We start from the raw sequence: 25,855 nt of genomic DNA on the forward strand, positions 1-25,855 counted from the left end.
ACTCGAATACAGTAATTTTAATTTATTCATTAATAATGATATAATTTTAATTTATTCATTAATAATGAATAAATTAGATGAGATATGCAAGGCTCAGAAATATTAAGAATTTCTCCAAACACCCAGATGTTGAGGAGCAGAGTCAGGATGGCAGCCACAACCTTCTGACTTCCAATCCAGGGCTCTTCATACAAGAAGACTGTCCTGTATATGTGACAGATGTCCTGTATATGTGACAGATGTAAGTTCCTTCCTATCTGAACGCTGTCTTTATTAACAAGTTTTTGTGTGAATAAATGGGTGCCTTTGAAGATCTGGACACTTAACTGGGGAGCATCATCCTGAGTGTTCATGTTGGCTAAAGTAGCTCTTGTCAGCAGATGCATCAGTTAGAATATTCTTTTCTCCAGTGGGTTTGTTTAAGACATACTTTCCTAAGAATTGAGTTTCTGAAACACTGACCACCACCCAAACCCTGCAATCCAAATTTCTGTTTTTGCCCATTATGCTGAAGTCTCTCTGTTAACAGGCCTATATAGAAGACAACCATTTTTTCAATATAATAGTATTTCATAAGTCAGAATAAATCTTTTGTTCCATTATATAAAGTTCAGAAAATCAACATAATATTAATAATGATGTTAAAGAAACTACTGGAAATCAGATAAATACAATACAACCTATAATTGTTTTCAAGGTTTTTGGACATTTCACATACTTCTCCAAGTTTTCTACATTGTTAGAAAGTTCTAATAAGTTCATTTATGTGAAAAAATTAACGTTTTCTTTGATACTTGATATTTATACTATTCCTAAAAACCACTTCATCCGAGAGAAAGTTTCAAAGAAAGCCTTCCTTTCATAAGAAAAGGAGAGGAACATTTAAACTATGTATTATTACCAAATTGATAGTCAAAAAATATCTTCAACTTCAAAAGGCAAATGACTAGTTTAGACGTGCTTGAGGGAAGAGACATTCACTTTAAGGTTCTGGGACAACTGCTTTGATGTATCACCATCTTTAAAACAAGCAAACAAACTTTTGTTTGGAGGGGCTATTTAGAGCCATAAATAATTTTTTACTGGGTCTATTTCTGAGTTGGAGCAGGAGTAAGAAATACATTTTATATGGGATTTTTAAATCACTTTTCAATTTATGAACCTAGCCTAGAAAGTCTGTGTAAAATGAAATATTTTAAAAATTACAGTATCTGTAGCTTCATTTCCATATCTATCTATGTATCTATCATCCATGTATCTACTCATCTATTTATCTAATCATTCTGTCTTTCCAGCAAATGTTCACTTCTGGTTTCCTTACGTCTGCCTGGAAGTGGGGGTAGTATGGCAGTGTGGAAGACCTAGAAAGGGACAAGGAGAGCTATAGGAACAGAGGCCTAAATATATCCTAGGTGAAAAGGTGAGGAAGGAAATAAGAGCAGAAGTGTTATAAGAAACCAAAGCGGCCTTTTGAGAAGGGATGCAAGAGCAGGCCCCTGAGCAGTTTCACTTCCTCTGGGCGCCCAGCAGAGCGAAGCCCTGGCCTTGCGGGCATGAGCCCCGGGGCTGCGTTTCCTGAGACCTGGCCGCAGCCGCCCCGGGTGGCAAGCGGGCTGGGGAGAGCCGAGGGCCAAAGGAAAAGAAAATCGCGAGGAGTCTCTGGCCGGGAGAGTTCAGGCAGCGCTCGGCGGGCAGCAGTGCGCAGGCCCCTCGGCTTCAGCCGCCACAATGCTGCCTGCAGCGCCGGGCAAGGGGCTTGGAAGCCCGGACCCGGCCGCCTGCGGCCCAGCGCCCCCAGGTGGGTAGTTGCGCATTCGGAGGGGCTTGACGCGGAGGCCAGGCTACGGGGCTCTGCGGAGACCAAGGGCCATCGTTAGACAGCAACTGCACTCGGGCACTGAGGCAAGGGCGTTCCTGAGATAGGGCTTTCCCTTTTATCCTTTTATCCTGCCGCCGGGCAGACCAGAGAGTTCTTCTGTTCCTAACTTCTCTGAGGGGCATCTGCACGCCACGAGGAGGGAGCGCGCTGGGAGTTCTGGCCAGCGGGCCACCCTCAGTGTCTGCAACTTCTGAGGAGCTGGAACTTTCCCCAGCACCCGGGTCAGGGTCCTGTAGTTTCTAAAGTCACTTTGGAACCTGTTTTAAAGAAATGCGCGTTTTAAAATTATACGTAATCATTTTCAACAGTCGGTAAACACAGCAAAACCGCTCATTTGTAGCGTCACCCATTTACCTGCGCGGCCTGACAAAGCCCAGCCTGGTGAATTGGTAGCGCAGACTGTAAGTGCCTTGCTTCTTGGGCAGGCAGCTTTGCAGAGAAGCTCTACCAACACCACCTCCCTAATCCACTGGCTTTACTAAGTTGGTCAAAGGAAAACAGTCAACTTGGTTGAATGCAGTAGATTTACATTTTCAAATGGACGTTAAGGAAGTTTTATTTAGTTCTTTTTGAAGCATTTCAAATGCATTTGCAAATTATTTGATATGAAAATGTTTTTTAAATTAAAACTTCACTTACGTATTAATATTACTGGAGTGTTCTTGGTGAGAAATGCAACAAGAAAGTATATTCTGAGTAAAATTCTCTTAATTTGCTGAATAGAAATAAATTTCTCATACCTTTCTAGAACTTTTTAGGTAATGTAATTTTGGTTTTAGCTATTTCTGTTGGCTAGTGCATTTTTACATAAATAAACTTTAGGGATTGCTTTAAGTTAAATAAGAAGTATATTTGTGTCAATGAAAAATGACAAGAAAGGACTTAGAGCCCATGATGTCTTAATATATTAGTATTTTAACTATTGCATATTGACATTCTTGGAAACTGTGACTCTGATGGTCTGCAGCAGAGCAGCCTTTGCTAGCATCTGCAGATAAAACCAACCATGTGTTTCGAACTTTGAGCAGATTACCTCTTTTGTAATTTCAGTTTAACAATTCTGTTAGAGAATGGGGTACAGTTTGTTTCAAACTCCTAGATTAAGCAGTTTAGACAGAAAATGGCTTTTATTTCACTTGATACTAAGCAACACTTTGAGGCACTTGCTATTGTGAATAATGCAAGAGTAATGTGAATCAGTATTTATAGCATTCCAGTTTTTCTTGTTCCTCCCATGCATTCCCCCCCTCCCCATCTCCTTGGGTCCTCCATACAGTATTTATCACTTGCTTCAGTTGCTTCCTTTTCTGGCCAACATAATGAAATGTTTCTAACAACGAATTGTCTTTTGACATTATCCCATGTCCATATTCTTGATATGAGTAATATTCTAATCTTCTAGCTTTTATAAATCCAATGGTTTTTTTGTTTGTTTTTAATGGAGAGCTCCCTCTCTCTCCAATAACTATCTTAATATGGCACATTGGGGGTCAGTTGGTCCAACTGCTTCATTTAGAGAAGAGAGCACTGAGATCCACAGTGTGAGTTGCTCATGGTTTTATAACTAGTAACTATTTGAAGGTCACCCATTCATTAACTTAACAATAAACTTTTGTTCCGCCACAAGAGTCATGTAGTAATAAGAAGAGTGTAAAATGGTAAACACAGTTTCATGCCTAGGAAGATATATTTCTAGCAGGAGGTAGAATGTGCTGCTAGACAACATTAGTGTATCCTGCCATCAGAGATTTATTAACTGTTGAGTTTCCAATTAGTTCTTTAATGGAAGCAAGAAAAATAGAATACCCAGTTCTCAAACAAGGTAAGAATGATGCATGATGGGTGAAAATTCCACTTAGAATGTATTTTCTGGTTTGTATTTAACTAGATATTGCTGTCAGTGTCCAAAAGAGAGATTCTTCCTGTTTTATTCCAAAACTAATGATTTGAAAAACTTATTAACTGCTATTTTAATTAGGGAGTGATTATTTATTAAATCACAGATTTTTCTCCACCCCATAGTTTTTTTTTAAATTTTTATTGATATGATTTGATGCATCTGATGAAATTTTAATAAATGATTTGCTTAAGAACAGAAAGCATGAAAGGGTGGAACTAGCATTTAGACTGTTTCACCTTATGCTGGATGCTTATACATAACTTGTGAGAAACATGGTTTGTCTAGGTCTCTGTCCTCTAGCTTGAAGTTCTTAAAGATTGAAGCTTTTTGCTTTGACTGCAATCTTCCAACATAGCCAACGTCCTACTTTTGTTCCACGAAGGAAATAACCTGGTTCCATGCTGGTGGCTGGAAAAACTTGCTTTCTTCAGACCAGTCTGGAAATGTTCTGATAAGGTCACTTTTGCTAGGATTTTAAAGACAAGGAGTGCTTTTAGAATATCTTCACCATAATAAGGAATAATTCTGAAAAATGCAGTTGCTGAAGATTTCAGGGTTAAATATCAGCATATTCAACGTTACACCTGGGACAGTAGAGGAACCTTTTCTGCAATATCTATCGTATTGTAGGTGGTTATGCCCTATTTATGATGGTCTTTTGACTCATACTGCCTCAGATCTAGTCCCAGTTTAATTGCCTGCCTTACCTATGACCTTGAATAAATAATGAAATCTGTCACTATCTCAGTTTTATTTTGTTTATTAAAAAACAAAATCCGAGAGAAGAAAACCTTTATATGAAAGTTGTTTGGGGGATTGAACGGGAAAATGCAGGTGAAGTCCTTTTCAGGGTCTCGTAACAAATAGTAACTGCTTTATACATGCTAGTTGTTATATTAATTCTTAGGTCATTGATCAATAGTGTCATATTTGCTTGTGTAAGAGTGAGAGTTCTTATCGAAAAACTGCCTCATACTGATTGCCTCATACTGACTTGAGGGACAACTTAATGGGTGAAGCAATCAAGCTCCCATACCAAAAATATTAGGAGGTATGGCCTCTTGTATAAAGACCACTGCTGTATCCTTGGGGAGATATTGTGGTTAATAGTTCTGAGAGGAGAAAAAAAGAAATTCATAATGAGAAGAACTAAGGATAGGCTGATTAAAAGGGCATTAAACTAGAGCAGTTGCAGGAAAGAATAAAGGAATTTAATAGGACAAAATGAGAGCATGCTCTGTTTTCTCATATCTGAGTACCAGTTGTGTGAACTAGTTTACATAATATATAAATATATTTGAAAAAAATAAGCATCAAACAGAAAAACTGTGGAATACTTCAACTTATAGGAAGATGAAGAATCTATTTTACCAAAATATTTACTGCTGGGTTAAAACAAAATTCCAAACTAAAATGAGGAACATCATTCCTGACAAAAATAAATCACGTTTTAAGAGTTTAAATGGTTGTTGCTTTGTCACCTAAGTTACACTTACTAATTTACTGCTTTCTTCATAGAATATAGAGTATCTTGCATTAATTTTGGAGACAGCTATGAAATAAGAATAGAAGGGGCAAACATTTCATAAGTTATTATTTAAAAATTAAGTTATTATTTGGCCTTGTAATTCTTTCCTGTTTTAAATATAAAGAATGGTATCTAAGCTTTAGTGCAGACATTGAAATTAGTACTGGTGGTGAAAATATCAGATATCATATGGAATTATACCCCTCCAGTAATTAGTTTTTAGTCAGGGAAAAATAATGAGCCTTTTAGACATTTACCCCTGAATTGAAATCTCTTTGTTGTTTCTAAGTGTTCTGCACTGAAATGATCCAGAAAGATGACTTCCCTCTGTAATCATGAAGAGTAATTAATCAATGCTTTGTGATCTTTTACAAGATTTCCTTTCTATCTAGTTCATTAAAATATGTTGTTATGTTTCATCATGCTATGTGTCATATCTTTGTTTCTTCTAAGTGTCTCTGCCATTTTCCCATATTATTAATTCCCATTGCTTTGTTTTTATATAGAGACACACTGAAAAGTATAAGAACAATCTCTGACTTGGAATTCCATTTACTATATGCCTCATTTTTTTTTTATCTGATACATGCTGAGAACAATTCCTCCTTTGGTCGGGAGCAATATTCTCATTCCTTTTTAGTTGTAGGATCATGTCTAATTTTCAGAGGAATAATGTGGTATCAAGACCACTTGAACTTTTAACCATCTTATAATAGCTTCTGTTTATTGTGTTTCTACTTTGAATTCATATGAAATGGGAATCATACTAGTTGATAAGTGAGGGTGTCAGAAGAGTAGTGTCTACTCTGGACAAGAAGTCGTATTGTTCAGTATAGTCATATGAAAATATTTAATAATTCACTGTGTTCTTTCATCTATGGAAGCTTTTCTAAACTGTTAAAGGTGAACTTTTAATTCACCATGATTTTTATGTTTTTTTTTTCTAGGATTGGGGGTGGAGAAACACACAAGGGCATGATTCTATAAAATCATTGAAATGGCAGTTGTAGAATATTTATTGTTACTGTCCGAAGAATCTCTAAGATTACACATTTTCTATTGATTACATTTTATTTAGATTTAATATATTGATACAGTTCAAAATATTGGGAGATGAATGGGTTTTTAGTACAGTTAGTAAATTATTAGGTCGCTATTGTAAAAAAAAGTAAGTGAGATAAAATTGAGGCAAAATCTACCCTGGTTTCAATTAATGGGATAATTTCTTTAATTCTCTCCCAATTTCTTAGTAAAAGCTTAGAACTTTCACTACTTTAAGTACTTATTTGTAGGTCAGAGACCTTTCCTTTATCACGTCCTATAGATCCACAGCCATGTAAATAAAGTAAAATGAGGACAATTATTCAGATTCCCAGAAACAGTCACTTGGGCCAAGAATAGGCACATGATGCAAGCCAGCCAACTGGTTGCTTAATGGCCAGTGCCGCGTGTTGTCAGGCTTATATAGATTTGTTGAATCTGTGTAAGTATAAGCCACATATATAATCTGTATAAGCCACAAAGTCCTTTTGTCTTATTAAACGAAAGAATAAAGATTCTTGTCAGTAGAAGATTGAGAAAAGATGAGATTATTGTCAGTGGAAGATTCAGTATACAGTATAAGATGACAGTTAGTTACCTCATGTTTAAGATGGCTAAACAGAAAGAAGTTGTGATGAGAGAACTGAGGAGACCGAAAGACAAAGGGAGTAGTCTCGATTTCTGATTTCTAGTGACAGAGCAGCTGCACTTGTTTTTTTGATCTTATCTGTCCATGAAATTGCTTATAGTATCCTTACATGAACTTCTCCTTACATGAACTACTTTGAGTGAATTTCTCTTTTTGGGAGGAAAAAAAAGTTTGGGCCAGCATACCTTTATTTCTCAAAAACTGCCAGCTATCAGCTTCTCTTTTCAAAAGTTGTTGTTATTGTTAAAATGATGTCTTCTATGTATCTTCCATTGAAAATTAAACAATCTGATAATTAAGTCTGTTCCTTTCATGCACTATGAATAGAGTGTGAGTAAGTCTGGTGGTCCTGCAGATGAGCATATTTCGGGTGCCCTGCCTTTATTAGTGAAATTTGAAGAATGTCCATGCATTTATTTTTAGGTTTTCAAACTGAAATCCTTAGAACTGGAGAGAAAATAATTCATTCAAAGGTTAGTAATATAAGAATTAAGCACTATTAAAAGGTTTAGAGCTTTGAATTATGTAGCTATAAATTTATAACAACTTTTTCCCATGTTTTGTTAACAGGATATTTTTATTTATCCGAAAATTTTATAGCATACTGTTTCTGGCAAGTTTTAAAAATATATTTAAATTGAGGCATACATTAGTGAGAGAATGGTTGGGGCATTTATCTTAGTAAATGTCACAAAGTGTGTTTACTTAGTAAAAGAGGAAGACGAGATATAAAACTAGGGATTATCTTCAACCCCCCCAGTATATGAAAAAATACGGCACCATGAACAGGCCATTGTGAAAACTTTATATACAATCTCAGTGGATTAATATCAGTATGAAGCAATACAAGTACTGTGTTTTAGAGATTAGTCTTTTACCAACCCATTTGTCTGCAATGGAGTAGAAAGTATAGTATCTCCATTAAGTTATACATAGTGTGTTATTAATGTTCACCTTAGAAAATAAGAATTCAGTGTGTTCTTGCTAAACTTCAGAGACAGGAACAAATTAATGAAGTTCAGGTGTGATCAATTAAGTCCAATGATGTCAGTGAAGAAATGAGACACAGAAAGACAAAATTTTTTCAAGATGCGACAAGGTTACACTCACAATGTTATTATAATGAGTGAGGAGAAGAATCTGAAAAGTAAACCAAAACCTAATTGCATAAATTTGTGTAAAAAATTCTCCAAGTATAATGAGGAGCTCTTGAAGAGTTTTTAATGAGGGATGGCATGATTAGATTTTGTGTTAGAAGATCACATGAGCTGCTGTTGATAAAATTAATTGGAAAAGGGCAACGATGGAAGTTGTAAAACAATTAGGGGTTTGCAAGGAGTAAAAATACAGGGAAAAGTGGACAGATGTATTAAGAACTATTACTTACATACCTTTCGTGATATAATAGATTTGGAGTCTGAGGGGGACAGAAATGTGAAGAATGACACCTAGGGTTGTGGTCTGTAAACTTAGGAGAATCCAGAATGTGTCATTTACTCCATTGGAAAGGAATGAAGGAACAAGAGGACACCGGGAGGACATGAGAGAATGTCATTTCAATTTCAAACCCGTTACATTTGAGGAGCATGAGAAATAGTCATGTTAAGATGTCAAGTAAGCAGTTTGATTTTAGGATCTGGATGTCAGAAAGGCAGCTCAGACTGGAGATATAAAATTAAGAAAAACATTGTGTTTAAAACTATAACAATGAATAGGATAACATAGATAAGATGACCCAGGATAGAGACCTGTGGAAAGCAAACATTTCAGTGTTCGTACAGAAGGAGGAGTTGCTCAATATGACTGAGGGGAGGCTAAAAAAAAAAGAAGGAAAAGAAAAATATAGTGATAAGAATTAAAACATAGAATGTTTCAGGAAGGTACAATGGTGAACTGGCCTAAATTCTTTTGATAGGTCAGGCAAATTGAAGCCTGAAATTTAGCCAATGGATTTAGTATCATGAAACTTACAGATGACCTTAGAGAGAGAAGTAAGTAGCTTTAGTAAAGGGGATGAGAGCTGAATGGGAATGAGTGGAGGAAGGTAAGGTGATGGAGGCCATGGAGACGCCCTTTAGAAATACGGCTGTCTGATAAGCAGCTGAAGATGTGCCATCAAGGAAAGCATTTTACTTTCATTGTTGCTTTAAGATCAGTGTCACTACAACAATTGTTCTCAAAAGCTGATGGCATCACACCAAAGGGGGGGTTTCTGCTATGAAAACTTTTAGAGAATAGCTCTATGAATTCCATTAGTAATACACTTTAATGTGTAGATTTTCTTATGTGTTTAAGAATTTCTGTCTCTTCAAATAGTATTTCTAGTTCTAGATCCTTGAGGAATCACCACACTGTTTTCCACAATGGTTGAACTAGTTTACAGTTCCACTAACAGTGTAAAAGTGTTCCTATTTCTCCACATCCTCTCCAGCACCTGTTGTTTCCTGACTTTTTAATGATCACCATTGTAACTGGTGTGAGATGGTATCTCATTGTAGTTTTCATTTGTATTTCTCTGATGGCCAGTGATGATGAGCATTTTTTCATGTGTCTGTTGGCTGCACAAATGTGTTCTTTTGCGAAGTGCCTGTTCATATCCTTTGCCCATTTTTTGATGGGGTTGTTTGACTTTTTTCTTGTAAATTTGTTTAAGTTCTTTGTAGATTCTGGATATTAGCCCTTTGTCAGATGGGTAGATTGCAAACATTTTCTCCCATTCTGTAGGTTGCCTGTTCACTCTGATGGTAGTTTCTTTTGCTGTGCAGAAGCTCTTTAGTTTAATTAGATCCCATTTGTCAATTTTGGCTTTTGTTGCCATTGCTTTTGGTGTTTTAGTCATGAAGTCCGTGCCCATGCCTGTGTCCTGAATGGTATTGCCTAGGTTTTCTTCTAGGGTTTTTATGGTTTTAGGTCAACCTTTAAGTCTTTAATCCATCTTGAATTAGTTTTTGTATAAGGAAGGGACCCAGTTTCAGCTTTCTACATATAGCTAGCCAGTTTTCCCAACACCATTTATTAAATAGGGAATCCTTTCCCCATTTCTTGTTTTTGTCAGGTTGGTCAAAGATCAGATGGTTGTAGATGTGTGGTATTGTTTCTGAGGGCTCTCTTCTATTTTGATGTCTCTGTTTTGGTACCAGTACCATGCTGTTTTGGTTCCTGTAGCCTTGTAGTATAGTTTGAAGTCAGGTAGCATGATGCCTCCAGCTTTGTTCTTTTGGCTTAGGATTTTCTTGGCAATGCGGGCTCTGGGTATATACCCAAAAGATTATAAATTATGCTGCTATAAAGACACATGCACACATATGTTTATTGTGGCACTATCACAATGGCAAAGACTTGGAACCAACCCAAATGTCCCTTAATGATAGAGCAGATTAAGAAAATGTGGTGGCCGGGTGCAGTGACTCATGTCTGTAATCCCAGCACTTTGGGAGGCCAAGGTGGGCAGATCACAAGGTCAGGAGATCGAGACCATCCTGGCTAACATGGTGAAACCCCATCTCTACTAAACACAAAAAATTAGCCGGCTGTGGTGGTGGGCACCTGTAGTCCCAGCTGTTTGGGAGGCTGAGGTAGGAGAATGGCATGAACCTGGGAGGCAGAGCTTGTAGTGAGCCGAGATTGTGCCACTGCACTCCAGCCTGGGCGACAGAGCAAGACTGTGTCTCAAAAAAATAAATAAATAAAATAAAATAAAATAAAATAAAGAAAATGTGGCACATATACACCATGGAATACTATGCAGCCATAAAAAAGGATGAGTTCATGTCCTTTGTAGGGATATGGATGAAGCTGGAAACCATCATTCTGAGCAAACTATCGCAAGGAAAGAAAACCAAATACTGCATGTTCTCACTTATAGGCGGGAATTGAGCAATGAGAACACTTGGACACAGAATGGGGAACATCATGGAGTGGGTGAGGAGGGAGGGATAGCATTAGGAGATATACCTAATGTAAATGATGAGTTAATGGGTGCAGCACATCAACATGACACATGTATACATATGTAACAAACCTGCACGTTGTGCACATGTACCCTAGAACTTAAAGTATAATTTAAAAAAAAAAAGAAAAGAAAAGGAAAACAGAAAAGAATTTCTGTCTTTTTTTTTTTTCATTCCTTCTTCTATGTTTCTAGAGATCCTCCTTCTCTTCTTCCCATTCCTCTCCTCTTTCCTTTTTTCCTTTTCTTTTTGGTATTGATCTTAATGGAGAATAAATAGCTGATACTTCTTTCTGTGAAAACCTTGGTACAGTGTTGAATTATTCCCTAGCTTTACTTTCTATATATCATCCCTTCCTTTTTATCTATATTGGAATCCATTCATCCTCATTAAAATCCTGTCTTTGCATTTGCTTTGACTCCTTGATCCATCTATTTTACTGTCACAACTACTTGATAAAGCTCTGCTCCTGAATAAGTCTTTCTAGCTCTATTCTTCCTGTCTGAATCCAAGAGACTGACTATTGCTAGATAAAAACACATTAAAACAGGTTGGTAATATAACTTCAGGCAATTCTTGTTAACATCATAGTTGTTTCATATAAGATTTGTTTTTAAATTTTTAAATTTATTTGAGATAGTTTCTCGCTGTTGTGACCCAGCCTGGAGTACAATGGTGCGATCTCAGCTCACTGCAACCTCCACCTCCTGGGTTCAAGCAGTTCTCCTGCTTCAGCCTCTCAGATAGCTGGGATTACAGGCACCTGCCAACACACCTGGCTAACTTTTGTATTTTTAGTAGAGACGGGGTTTCACCATTTTGACCAGGCTGGTCTTGAACTCCTGACTTCAGCTGATCTGCCCGCCTTGGCCTCCCAAGGTGCAGATATTTCTGTCAAGTCAGATTGCTATGATCTTACATGTTTTCTATATTCTGATGGGCAGAAAACTGTATGCTCTGCTACCTAACACTGTAGCCTCTAGACACGTGGCTGTTGAGGACTTAAAATATGTCTGGTTCAGGTTGTAATGTGCTGTAAATGTAAAATACACACCAGTTTTCAAAGACTGAGCACAAAAAATAGAATGTAAAATCTCAATAATTTTTATATTAATTACATGTTAAGATTATACCATTTTGAATTTATTTGATGAAATAAAATCAGTATTATTGTAATTAATTTACTTTTTATTTGTTGCAATATGGTTGCTAAAAACATTAAAATAACATATGTGCCATGCATTTGTGATTTGAATTAAATTTTCTGTTGGATAGCAATGCTCTCAGCTTTCAGAAAAAAAAATTCCAATTAAATAAATTAGAAATTTTATTTCTCTCTCATGAGATATTGTTGAATATGTATTATGAGATTACTCTCATAAAAATGTGAGCAAAATTCACAGTTCCTCCAGCAGTTTAGAGGAACCTCTGTCTATTCATGCTCATCACACAAAGCATTTTCATAGTGATATTTTGCTATTATTTTAATTAGCATTTTTCTGTTGAAATTGAGTGCTTTTCGTATATTTCTTTGGCATTTTGATTTCTTCTGTGTGTTATATATTCATATCATTCATTCATATTTCTCTTGTGCTTTTTGTCTTAAAAACTTGTAAGACCACATTACATATTTAAAATGTAAACTTTGTCTTACGCATCACAAATATTTTTCTTTTATCACTTATTTGTTAAATAATTTTGATTGTAATATTTGCTGCTGTTGAACACTTTTTAACACTCATTGTGTCAAATATACTTTTCTTTCATAGCTTCTGTTTCTTGTCTTGACTGAAGACACCAGTGCGTTCCTCTCGAAGTCCAGCCACCTACCTGCTAGGGTCTAAGGATCTTTTATAGGCACAGGATGGGGGTGTGGCAAGCCAGGGTGGTCTTGGAAAATGCAGTATTTGGGCAGGAAAACAAAAATGCCTGTCCTTACTTAGGTCCGTGGGCACAGGCCTGGGAATAGAGCCCTAGCTAGGGACCACACCCTCCTCTACCCAGTACTTCCCTTCCCACTTTCAGTATCATTTAAAGGGACCACACCCTTCCCAGTACTTCCCTTCTGTATCAGTGTCTTAATGATTTTTGTGATGAAGCCATTTCTAATATCATACAGGTAAAAGAGTAATAGTTGATATAGTTCTATGAATAAAGCTTTAGTGACATATTCAGAATTGCCTAAATGATTTCTGAAGTAATTTAGTCCCTATAGGGTATAAATATATACAATGTCTCACCTAGATCTGTGAAGGTCAACATAATAATAGAAAGCTTCCATTAGGCAAATTTCTATTTCTGAGCAACATATGGGTAATTAGGAAGCATTTATAATTATGGAAAGAAAACAGGGGCTGCTTATCTATATCTTTTATGAGGACTAGTCTGCTAAGAAGTTAGCAGTTAGCACACATTACATTTCTGCTTTCAGTAAGGATGTATTTTGTGTTTGCATGTAGTAATGACCTCTTAGAATCATATTCTGATCTGTTGCAGAAATGATCTAATGGCTGCTTCACTTAGTGGTTGTAAGGCCCTATGTAGCTTCATTATAAGACCTCTCTATACCTCACGTTTTTTCTTCTGGAAAAGATGAAAAAAACAAATAGTATACTTGGAACAAAATTGGTGCTCTGTGATTGACAATTATGGCTGTTGCTGGGTGAGTAGGTGAGTTGCCATGTGGGACATTATGAAAGTTGACTTATACTTTTCTTACCTGATAGTCAATTCCTGAAATATATGGACACAGACTTCCAAGGCTTTATTCCTTTAGTACTTTGTTGCCCAAACTGTGTTCTGTAGCATATGCTATATGTCCTTTGGAGAAAAAATTCTGTGGGGAAATGTTCTGAATATGCATATTAGGATATTTAAATGTGTGAGAGATTCTGCAACACTGTCTCTTCAATTTCCTCTTAGACATTGTTTAACAAATATTTATTTAACTATGGGATGCATTGTTGTCTCAACATTGATAGAGAAATAGTTCTTTTGAACAAATTTGTCATCTCTGTTAAATGGCAACTATTTCTTGAGAGAATGATTCTTTCAGCCAGAAATAGGTAGTACTGCTTTTAGTTATATTTTCTTTAGTATTATGCATACCATAGTGTAAATAAAGTTATGATCCAGTCTTGGTGGCCATATTTTCATTGAGTGAGAGGGAGGGAATTAATAGGAACAGAAAATTAAGGGGCTATAGTATAGGGAAAATGGCATTGGGAGTTGACTAGAGCACACACAATTTGCTTATTTCTTTAATTCCTTTAGATTAATTCCATCTGTTCAGTTGGGGTGAGTTAGGGTTGTGCTAGTGAAAATGAGAGGAAAATGAGAAAGTGGTTATCTATTAGGAAAAGTAAAGTGTGTGTGAATGAAATGGAAGTAGGAAAGTGCATAGAGAATTGTAAATACAGTTGACTCTTGAAAACACAGATTTGAACTTCATGGGTCTACTTATGTGTGGATTTTTTTCAATAAATATATTGGAAATTTTTTGGATATTTGCAACAATTTGAAAAAACTCACTGATGAACTGGGTAGCCTAGAAATATAAAAACATAAGGAAGTTAGGTATGTCATGAATGCATAAAATTATGTCGATACTAGTCTGTTTTATTATTTGCTACCTTAAAATATATACAAATCTATTATAAAACCTTAAAATTTATTAAAACATAGTTACCCAAACACTTACAGACCATACATATTGTTATACACATTTAAGAAGAATGTAAACAAATATAAAGATGCAGTATTAAATCATAACTTCATACAATTAACTGTAGTACATAGCGTCCTGCTGTAATAATCTTATGACCACCTCCTGCTGCTATTGCAGTGAGATCAAGTGTTGGGAGTATCTGCTAAAATGGTGTGTGATGACAGTCAAATCTGAGTGAGTAGTTTGTCTAATAAATTGCATATCACAGTACAAAGAGATGTCTCGTGGTTCTTGTATGTTTTTCATCTTGTAAACCTTGAATAATGCCATGGGACTCATAGGAAGTACCAATAGTGATGCTGGTAGTACTCCCAAGAAGAAGAGAAAAGTCATGACATTACAAGCAAAAGGTGATTTGCCTGATACATATTGTAGAATGAGGTCTGCAGCTGCAGTTGCCCACCATTTGAAATGGTGGGCAATTCATCCTATAAATAGATGATGTAAACTTACAGTATTGATAAATACAGTACAGTTTTGTAAACGTATTTTATCTTCCTTATGATTTTCTTAATACACTTTCTTTTCTCTAGCTTACTTTACTGTAAGAATATAGTATATCATACATATAAGGTACAAAATATGTGTTGATAGATTGTTTATGTTATTGGTAAAGCTTCTAGTCAGTAGTAGTTGAGTTTTTGAGGAATCAAAGTTATATGGGGATTTTCAACTGCTCAGGGGTCATTGCCCCAACCCCTGCATTGTTCAAGCATCAATTGTATAAGAATATTTTGAATGTGTGTGTTTGTGTAGTTAAATAGCACGTGTGCATCTCAACTAATCATATTATTTTGAAGGTATTTCACATGTTAGACTATATAAATCTGCCGCTACGCCAATAATCATGTAAACTATGTAAGTGACATCTCATTTAAATATTGGAATTTCATACATCAAAATGTTCCAAGATTAAGAGCTATTTGACTACTGTGGCTACAAACAGATTTTTTTTTTCATGTTAGAACTGTTTGTCAATGAAACATGTTTAAAGCAAGCATATGGGCTGTTAAGAATCATCCAAGTAAATTATTGTTGAAATATTTTTCTACCTAAAATGACATTAACTTATATAAATGCAAGTAATTTAGACAAGAATGAATTGTATGTCTTTTAGGTTGACTAGCTTAACAGGACATGTAGAAAACAACATTAATATGATAGTAGCTTTAGTACTCAGATGGAATGCTCTTTAAAGAAAAGGGTAACTTCTAGCATCAGTTTAGTAGACATAAGCACATTAATAGATGCTGGCTGACTAGTTAGTACCAAGAGTGACATTAGAGTAGCTAATTAAGTATATGAAAAAGGACAAATAATGTTGTAGCTATTTCTGAATGCCACATGTCTGAACAGCCTCAGAATTCTTATATCCAATCTTAAACTAACACTCTGGTTTTGGCAATCTTTTTCAAACTCTTTGGTTTGCAGAAGAGCTTCATTTGATTATGAAAAAGATCTTTAAAATTCATGAAGGCTTTTACACCTAAAGAAATCTTAAGGTGTTTTCCAATATGCAATTAACTTTTAATCTGATAACAAGTAGTATAGTTATTTTGGCTAAGATTCCTACAACCTTTTAATATAACTTTGACTATTTAGTGAACTATAATATCTTCAATATCTTCTAGGGCAAGTAGAGAGAAAAAGTGTGATTAGGGTCTAAAAGCAAATAAAATTTAATATCCTCTATGTGTGCCTAGAATATTAATATCTTTTGTTTTATTTTTCTTTTTCTAAAATAATACATGAACATAATTGAAAATATGTCATAGAGACAAAAAAACTAGAAAAAAACTGTCATATGTACTTCTAGGTTTTTTATACATTACTTTTTTTAGTTTTACTTCAGTTTTGTAGCTTTAATATATTTAATATTTGTACATGCTTTAAAAATGTTACATTTTCATGGCTATTTGTTGAGGTGTCATTTTTCAATATTTTAGTTTTGCTCTTGCCCCATATAAATCTATTATACAATGTTTAAAAACAAAATACAAAATAAAAATCCTCAATGATTTTGTTGAATAATAGGATAGATCATCCTCCATATAAGCCTATTAATTAATCTACAGAAAGACTGAGTAGTTCTTAATAACGTAGAAATATGTTGCACTGGATTTGAAGTTGAATAAGTACAGGATGAAGCCTTGGCTCTGTCACTAACAGAACTTCACCTTTTGCCAGCTATGCAACCTCTCTGATGCCTAGGAGAGGCAATATTATGTATATTGATACTCACATTAATTATCCATGAGACTAGTTGGTTCATAATACATGATGCATAATAGTAATGCAATTAATATCTCTGATCTGAACAAAAGCACTGCAAAGATGAAAATAGCTTTTGTTCAGCATTTGGAATTTAGGATCTTCGTTGAGAAAGAGTAAAGGCCCCATAATCTTATGGAGGGATAATTATCCGTCATTCATTTATTCTTCAACCATTTATTCGTGCACTCCTGTGCTCAATTCAGGGGATACACAAAAGGTGGATACTACCATCAGGGATTGTATTTAAGTGAAATAGGAACAGAACAAGTTGAACAGCTCTATTTCATTTTATCTTTACCCTAACCCAATATCAAATGACTCAAAAATGCTAAGTTTACAAAAGTCTGAATAATTCAGCCATGAGAACTAGTTAGCAAGGACAAGCAACAGTTAAGAGTGTTTTCTTTAGCTACCGGGGGTGACTCCTGATGCATAACTGCTGTTCCAGAAAATCACCAGTCATTTCAGAAGGCAGTCATGAGTACAGTCCCCTGGGACACTGCTTTGCAAATTTCAGTTATTCTCATAAGACCTTCCTCAATTTTTGGTTATTCTACCTGTCCTCTTGTACAGGAAAAATATTTCTTAGACTGACTCCTTTTTTAGCTTAAATGTCATATATTTTAAAGGAGCACTTTATATCACTACCATAAGAAAATCATTACTGCCATAAATAGAAGGTAAACATACAAACATACAGATTGAAAATAAAATGGTGTTGAAAAAAATTATAGCTAAGGACAGGCTCTGGGCATAAAGTTTACTCTCTTTGATAGTGTTGGGATTCACGAGGAACCAGGAGCTCCAAACCAAGACATTGTCCTGGAAGTCATCAGGATTGGATAAGTATTCTAAAAGAAACTGACTTTCTCCCTCTGTGACTCCCTGCCATTGTGTCTCCGGGAGATTAGATCCCTCCCACTGTTCTCCAAAATGAGATTTCATTTTCCAGAAAGTTGAAACAAAGTTTTGTTAGCAGCAGGTGTCAGGCACTATGATAAATGCTCTACATACTTTATCTTACTTAATTCTCACAACACTGATTCCATAGGTGATGTTATCCATGTGTCACAAGCGGGAAATCTAGGCACAACGAGGTTCATTGTTTGCTTCAGGCCATATAGTTAGTCAGTGATAGAAATGGATTTTTAAAATTCAGGGTTGGGCATGGTAGCTCATGCCTGTAATCTCCCAGCACCTTGGGAGGCTTAGGTGGGTGGATCACCTGAGGTCAGGAGTTCAAGACCAGCCTGGCCAACATGGCGAAACCCTGTCTCTACTAAAAATACACACACCAAAAAAAAAAAAAAAAATTAGCTGGCTGTGGTGGCGCACACCTGTAGTCCCAGCTACTCGAGAGAGTGAGGCAGGAAAATTGCTTGAACCTGGAATGCGGAGGTTGCAGTGAGTGGAGATCACACCACTGCACTCCAGCCTGGATAACAGAGCAAGACTTTCAAAAAAATAATTAAAATTTTAAAAAATAAAAAATAAAATCCTAGACAGCCTGTCTTGAAACCCTGGCCCCTTAACCCCTATATGTTTATCTGAAATAAACTCATTTAATTCTTTTGCAAATATATATTTGTGCCCATACCAGAAAGGTTTTCCTCCCATGTAGACATTTCCGTTTTCTAAATAAATAAGGTTCTAGTTTTTTAACAGAAAAATATACAGCATAAAATATGATATTATCACCTACTAATAAATCAACATGGAGACATTCTTTCCAAGGGATACAACAGACTAGCACAATTTCCAATTGATAAAAGTAAAAATTTATAGAGTTTTGCTACTTTCAAGGTCCTTGGAGGTGAATAAAGTAAAAGAAAGCAAAATATCTACAATGTAAGCTAGAAAAATTGTGTCTTTAATGATCAACATTAGGGTATTTAAAATCATCAAAGTTGTAATACACTTGTGATTAATCAGCAGAGTAAACAGACAAGCCACAGAGTGGGAGAAAATATTTGCAAACTGTGCATCTGACAAAGGACTAATATCCAGAATCTACAAGGAACTCAAACAAATCAGCAAGAAAAAAAACAATCCCATCAAAAAGTGGGCAAATGACATGAATAGACAATTCTCAAAAGAAGATATACAAATAGCCAATAAACATATGAAAAAATGCTCAACATCACTAATTATCAGGGAAATGCAAATTAAAACCACAATGAGATACTACCTTACTCCTTCAAGAATGGCCATAATTAAAAAGTTAAAAAAAATAGATATCGGTATCCATGTGAAAAGTGAACACTTTTACACTGCTAGTGGGAATGTAAACTAGTATAACCACTATGGAAACCAGTATGGATATTCCTTAAAGAACTAAAACTAGATCTACCATTTGATCCAGCAATCCCACTACTGGGTATCTACTCAAAGGAAAAGAAGTCATTATATGAAAAAGACACATGGACACATATGTTTATAGCAGCACAATTTGCAATTGCAAAAATATGTAACCAACATAAATGCCCGTCAGTCAATGAGTGGATAAATAAAACGTGGTATGTATGCACCATGGAATACTACTCGCTCATAAAACGGAATGAAATAATGGCCTTTCCAGCAACCTCGATGGAGCTGGAGGCCATTATTCTGAGTGAAGTAACTCAGGAATGGAACAACAAATATTGTATGTTCTCACTTACAAATGGGAGCTAAGCTATGAGGATGCAAAGGCATAAGAATGATATGATGGAATTTTGGGACTCAGGCAGAAGGGTTGGAGGGGAATGAGGAATGAAAGACTACATATTAGGTACAGTGTACACTACTTAGGTGGTGGATGCACCAAAACCACTAAAGAACTTCTCCATGTAACAAAAAACTACCTGTTTTCCCCAAAACTACTGAAATAAAAATATCTAAAAAATAAAAAAATGGATACTGTTAAAATATATATATTATAAAATACCAATAATAAAGAGTACTTTAAAAATGGAAAGATTATAATTTGCATTTCCCTAATTCTTTGCATTCTCAAAGGAACTTTCAAGCTCCCACTAATTGACTCCTAGAAAATTTTTCTAATGTGTCATTTGCTTTGAATCATGGAGAAATCTAAACAATGATCATATAAGCTACTTAATCAAGGCTATTCTACAAATACTGTGTGAAGAGAAGGAGAAAGTATAGTGTACATATATCCATTTTACTTCAAAAGGCTTTAGGAAAGGAAGAGAAGGAACTAGAGCTGAAAGCAGTGTTCAGATGGTGTGGTAGGCAGAACAATGGTACCTCAAAAGTGTATGTGTCCTAAGCCCCAGGCCTGTGAATATGTTATGTTATATGGTACAGAAGAATTAAGATTGCAGATAGAATTAAGATTGCTAATCAGCTGACTTTGAGATGGGGAGATTATCATGGATTGTCCAGTTGGGCCCAATTTAATCACAACGATCCTTATGAGTGAAAAGGGAAGCAGAAGAGTGAGTACCAGAGAAATGGCAGCATGAGAAGGACTTGGCCCAATATCACTGGTTTGAAGCTGGAGGAATGGGACCATTGGTCAAGAACTGTGGGTAGCCTTCAGAAGCTGAAAAATGCAAGTAAATATATTTCTTCCTGAGGCCTATAGAAAGAATGTAGCCCTGCAAATATCTGATTTTGTCAAATTGAGACCCATTTCAAACTCCTAAATTTCAGAACTGCAAGATAATAGCTTGTGTTGCTTTAAACCCACTAAATTTGTGATTAATTTTTTTATAGGAGTGTTAGGAAACATACAGATATCTAAACACATGTGGGCTATGCAAAGACAAAGAGTACCATAAATACTGCAGATAGGACCCCCTCATCAGGCATTTATACACCATCCATCTAGTTAAAAAAAAAAAAACTAGGTGTAACCATGAAGAAATAACCTTTATAAAGTATGAAGAACATATCAATGTTACCCTTAGGTAGTCATCTTTGGCAAGATATATATTTATACATTATTGGAACATCTTTCGGGAATTCACTGTTATATTTTATTGGCCAAACAAAATAAAAAAGAATGTCCCATTATTGATTATTTACAATGAGTGACTTTATCAATTTAATTATTCTTGTCAATAATCAATTTAATTATTCTTGTCAATAATACTGTTGGCTACTGCTGCTATTATGATTCTTACTAGTACAAATACGTATTTATTTTATCAGTGATTCATTTTCCACAAGTGCCAAAGAGGATACAGAGAGCACAGGATTGTTATGAAGTTAAAGTACATTAATGCTTATAAAGCATCAGAACATTCATTCGCATATATTAGGCATTTACTGCATTTTGGTAGCCTTTATTATAGGTATCATCATCATTATCTTCATTATTACTGCTGTACATCTCAGTGATTGCTGGTCACCAGGTCTTAAACCAGGCATGTGGGCTTCATATTTTATCTCTAGGAATGAGGGATCAGAATCTACATTTCTTCAGGTCAAGCAACTGAAGCTCAGAGTATAGGAAGTCACCTAACTAAAGTTGAAGAACTTTTAAATGACAGGGTCAGGACTGTTCCTGAAATGTTTTGTGAAACTTCTGTGAGTCTTTGTGTCAGGTGCTGTGTGCTTCCATTAAATAAGGCCCCCTTCCAGCCTAAGCCCCCAAACAAAATATTCTGAGAGAGACAACTTGTTAGATGTACAAGTATTATTCTAATCTTTTTTAAAGGCCAGTAATATTATTTTATGGCCTCATTTTACTTTAATATCTTAGAACATGAACCATTTTTAATCCTGGTAGGGAATTTTTTTGAAACCATTTTCTCCTAGTGATAAAATTTCAGTTGGAATAGGATCATATGGAACCATATGGCATAATTTAAAAGCTACTCTCTTATAAAAATAATATATACACATTCTAGAATATTTAAGGAATAAACAACGTAAGAATAATATTATAATATACTGCAGCCCTCAGAAATAAATATTGATAATAATTTGTCTTGAATTATATGAGTTTTTGTGTATATACATAAAGAAGCTCATATTGTGTTTATGGTTTTGTAATTCTCAACATTGTGTAACCCATTCATTTATGATGATACATTTTAAAAATGCCAAACCATGAAAAATCAGGGCCATTTGTCAGACAGGGACATTTTATAAAATTCAGATCTTTTTGATTTCTAAATTTTTCATTTCTGCACTTTGTGATACTTAAAGATTTATTGACACTTCCCTTGCAAGACAATACTTTTACACTAACCCTAGGATATATAAGATTAGAAGATTCCTTCACTACAGGTCTTAATGAGATATTAGAATAAACTACTTTGTGTTAAAGTAATTTATAGAAGTCCATTTCCTTTTTATAATATGCAAGTTTTTTTAAGGGCAGGAATTGGGCTTTATAATCTTTTGTCTCTTAAAGTCTGAAAATTTGTTCTTTATAATAATCATTAAATAACTATTACATAAACATATAAACAAAGGTTTAAGTGATTAGAGAATTAATATTGAGGTATTTTTATCAACATTGTAATACTTATGAATGATTATGGTAAATTATCTTGTTGAATTTTAAAATACCTGGTCTGGAAATTCCAGTGATGAGTGAGAACTAAAAAATGTTAAGGTAATGAATATTAGAGTCATAGAATGGCAAAGAAGATTATTCTGTGAAATATGACTAGAATTAGTAAGAAGTTCCAAAGAATAAACTGTATCTTTAATTATATATATTTTTAAGTGTCTCTTGCTGATTTTCAACTTTGATTACAATTATAAAGTACATTAACATAAAGGAATATCTTCAAGTTCAAGTGGTAAAATGTTAAAATCATAATAATATCTTATTTTTACAAACTCAGATTAAAAAGTGTATATCTAGGGTAACATTTAATATTTGGATTGCTGTTTCTCTACACTATATTTAAAGGTAAATAATTAAGCAATGAGATTCATTAAATAAAATAAATTACTAAAATTTAAGGATAAATGTAAAACATTCATTTTTATATATTCTTGACATAGCTCTATCTTTACAACATTTATATGATGTAGAGCTTCAGTTTTTGATGATACTGTTCTATACATTTTAATAGGAGAGAAGAAAATATAAACAATTGGAATATTTCTTCCCGTTCTTCATATTCTAAAATCATTTTTAGAGGTTCACATTTTTTATTAAAATTATGCCTAGATATTATTATATTGCATACTTCTAAGTGTCAAATATTAATCAAAGCAACCCCACCAAGAATTTCCAATGCTTCATTATTTCAGTTCAGAAAAGAGTTTGGTGTTCAATCTTGTACAAAATGTCAGCCAGGGACAAAAATAATTGAGCATTATTTTTTTTTAACTTTGACTTTTGTAAACAGGTTATTGCCTAAATTCTGAACTGTGAATTTTCCTAATATGACACCTGGAATGTGGAAATTAATAAAAGTAAAAAAGTAATCTTGGTTAAAGTTAGTATGAATTTAAATACTGTTTAAAAATTGCTTTTATTTAATCACATATTGTATTATAAACACTCCCCCAAATCACCATCTATATTATTTTTTATAGTTTTAGATAAACATCATATTTATATTTATATACAATATTCACTTCAGAATTGCAATCTAAGTTTTAGATACATAATGTTAAATATTGTGTTCTTTGTCCATACATATATGATTTGGCCCTCATCTAACAAAAATCACTTTGGTGAATTAAGGTAGATTTGGGGCAAGTTAATGATTTTAGTGAATTTAATAAATCACATGTGTTTGGTTCCTTAATAAATAACATTTGAGCTATTTCAATGTATTTTCCTCAAAGAAAAAAAACCTAAAATCTTTATTTTCTTTTTTCACATTAGCAAAACGTGAGAGAGAAAAAAAATGTGACTGTAATCATGTACTGGAAATATTGTCAGTATAAAAAAGACATTATGGTGATTCTCAAACTTGAGTGGACTTAAGAATTACCAAAATGCTTAGTTACTTGATAATCCTTTCCTGAACCCCAATTCTGGAAATTCTGATTTGACCAAGTGTCTAAAAGTGGCTCTGATGGGTGTGCGTCCTTGACCACATTATGAAAAGACATTGTCACTCTAGGAGAAATGTAGTTGTGACCAAGTGCTGCAGCATAACTGAGGATTGTTTTAGAGTTACCTAGAATTTTTAGCACTTGCTATCTTGTAAACTCCATGCAGAAGTTATGTTTACTGTGAACATAGACCACAGGAGGCCTTGGGGAGCTTCTGCGGGTGATAGGAGACACACTTTGCTAGGTCTGCGATTTCCCTTCTGGCCAAGAATGGCTGCAGAGGATGCACACATCAGGAAGAGGGTGGGGGACTCCTTGCTTGCTGGTTTTGCTTGCATCCAATGAGTAGAAATTCAACCTATTCTTTGTTTTGGTATGTACATATCTTCTAGTATATAGCTATTTCTAAGATATTTTACAATTACTACGTATGATACAAATTTTGAGATGAAATTTATTTAGAGGGGTTTGCTTATGTTTCAATCAGTTATGTTTCCAAAGTGTGACGTCCTATGTAATTCTGTACATAACAAAGCCCTTGAAAGATATTAGTGTCACTGTACACAAATACTTGCCAATATAATTAATTGCAAGATCTCATTGCAATTAGTTAGGAGTGTACTTATTACATCCCTAACTTATATACTTTAGTAATACAGGCTAAAAAGCATTCATTGTTCAGTTAGATCTGCCTTTAGCCCATGAAAAGAATTCAGGCAGGTAAAACAAATTTTAAATATTTTAAGTACTCTGTTTGGGTCATTGCTCTCAAAGCATGATTATGCATACTGTCTTTTTTCCACCACTGCCACCGTCTTGTGTTCTGGAAAGAAGAGGGTGAATTAAGGAGAGAGAAAGAACAAGGAAACAAGGGAAATGCCAACACAGTTTTCTTTTTCTCGGAACTAGGACAGCAAAATTAGATTTGCTGGTGAAACTAAAGTTACTTTCTTTTTAATCTGATCGGCTGGTCGTATGCTTTTATCCATTGGGAACCTCAAGAAACGGACTGGAGTTTTATTTCATTTTGTCAATAATATTGCCTGTGGTATGGTTTGATACTTGAAGTAGAGCTGGCAGTAGATGATGTGAATTTAAGTTCAGCTTAATGACTTACTATTAGTGTGACCTTGGGCAAGTCTCCTAAACTTTCTAGCTGTGGCTTTTCAAGTTTAACATTTTTGTTTTTTCATTAACTTGAGTTAAAATTCTTTCCTTAAAACTGTAATACTAAGAATGGTATAAAAACACACCATAATAAAAACACACCATAATATTCATGTGAATGTACTTTGTATATTATTACTATTGAATGGAATTCAGTGTACTTTGAAATGTGGCACATTTATTATATAATAGAATGTAAAGCCACTTTTCAGCATAAGAGTTCAGGGACATGTATTGGGTGTAGGGGTGAGGATTGAACAATAAATAACCCTCTTCAGTGTTTGAGTTGTTAAGCAGTATTAAGAAATATGACAAAGAATAAGGGAAGGGGGAAATCAAATATTGCCTTTATTACTGATGAAGTTGATAATTGGCTCACATGGCTTATATCTGTGAGAAAGTGGAGTTTATAATGTGAAATCCTAGAATTAGAGAGATATACCCACCCAGCCACAGGAGACCCTGGACCATAGGTCAGGGGCTGTCAGAACATATGCCTTCATGCTACAGAAGCTTAACAAAACAATTACAGGTAGAAACTAGGACACTGACTACACGCATATTCTGAATCCTGGCCCTCCAGGATATTTGCCGTCTTTTATATGGATATAATAAAACTGGAAATATAAAAATTGAGGAGTAAGTAGAAACTACTACTAATTTATCACAAAATAAAAGTGTAAGTATTACACCTGGGATTTTTAAACATATGTCGTTTTGAGGTCTGAGTACTATAATCTGCATTTATTATTGGTTAAAATG

At 34.8% G+C, this 25,855-nt stretch overlaps 1 protein-coding gene across 5 annotated transcripts in view; it reads left to right on the forward strand.

Annotated features, from left to right (window-relative positions):
• The first annotated feature begins 1,284 nt into the window (after nt 1-1,284).
• BANK1 (B cell scaffold protein with ankyrin repeats 1) overlaps nt 1,285-25,855 on the forward strand; it is a 319,844-nt gene continuing 295,273 nt past the window's right edge. For 2 of the 5 annotated variants that reach the window (XM_001108807.5, XM_078002029.1), the window contains exon 1: nt 1,285-1,798. In XM_001108807.5, the coding sequence (XP_001108807.4) occupies nt 1,729-1,798 (70 nt within the window). In that variant the 5' untranslated portion in view covers nt 1,285-1,728. Of the gene's footprint in view, nt 1,799-3,501; nt 3,702-7,420; nt 7,471-25,855 lie in introns of those variants that run through there. The other 3 variants (XM_078002031.1, XM_078002032.1, XM_028848644.2) reach the window with 3 other exon arrangements.

Source organism: Macaca mulatta, chromosome 5 (assembly GCF_049350105.2).
Source record: "Macaca mulatta isolate MMU2019108-1 chromosome 5, T2T-MMU8v2.0, whole genome shotgun sequence".
Taxonomy (NCBI): domain Eukaryota; kingdom Metazoa; phylum Chordata; class Mammalia; order Primates; family Cercopithecidae; genus Macaca; species Macaca mulatta.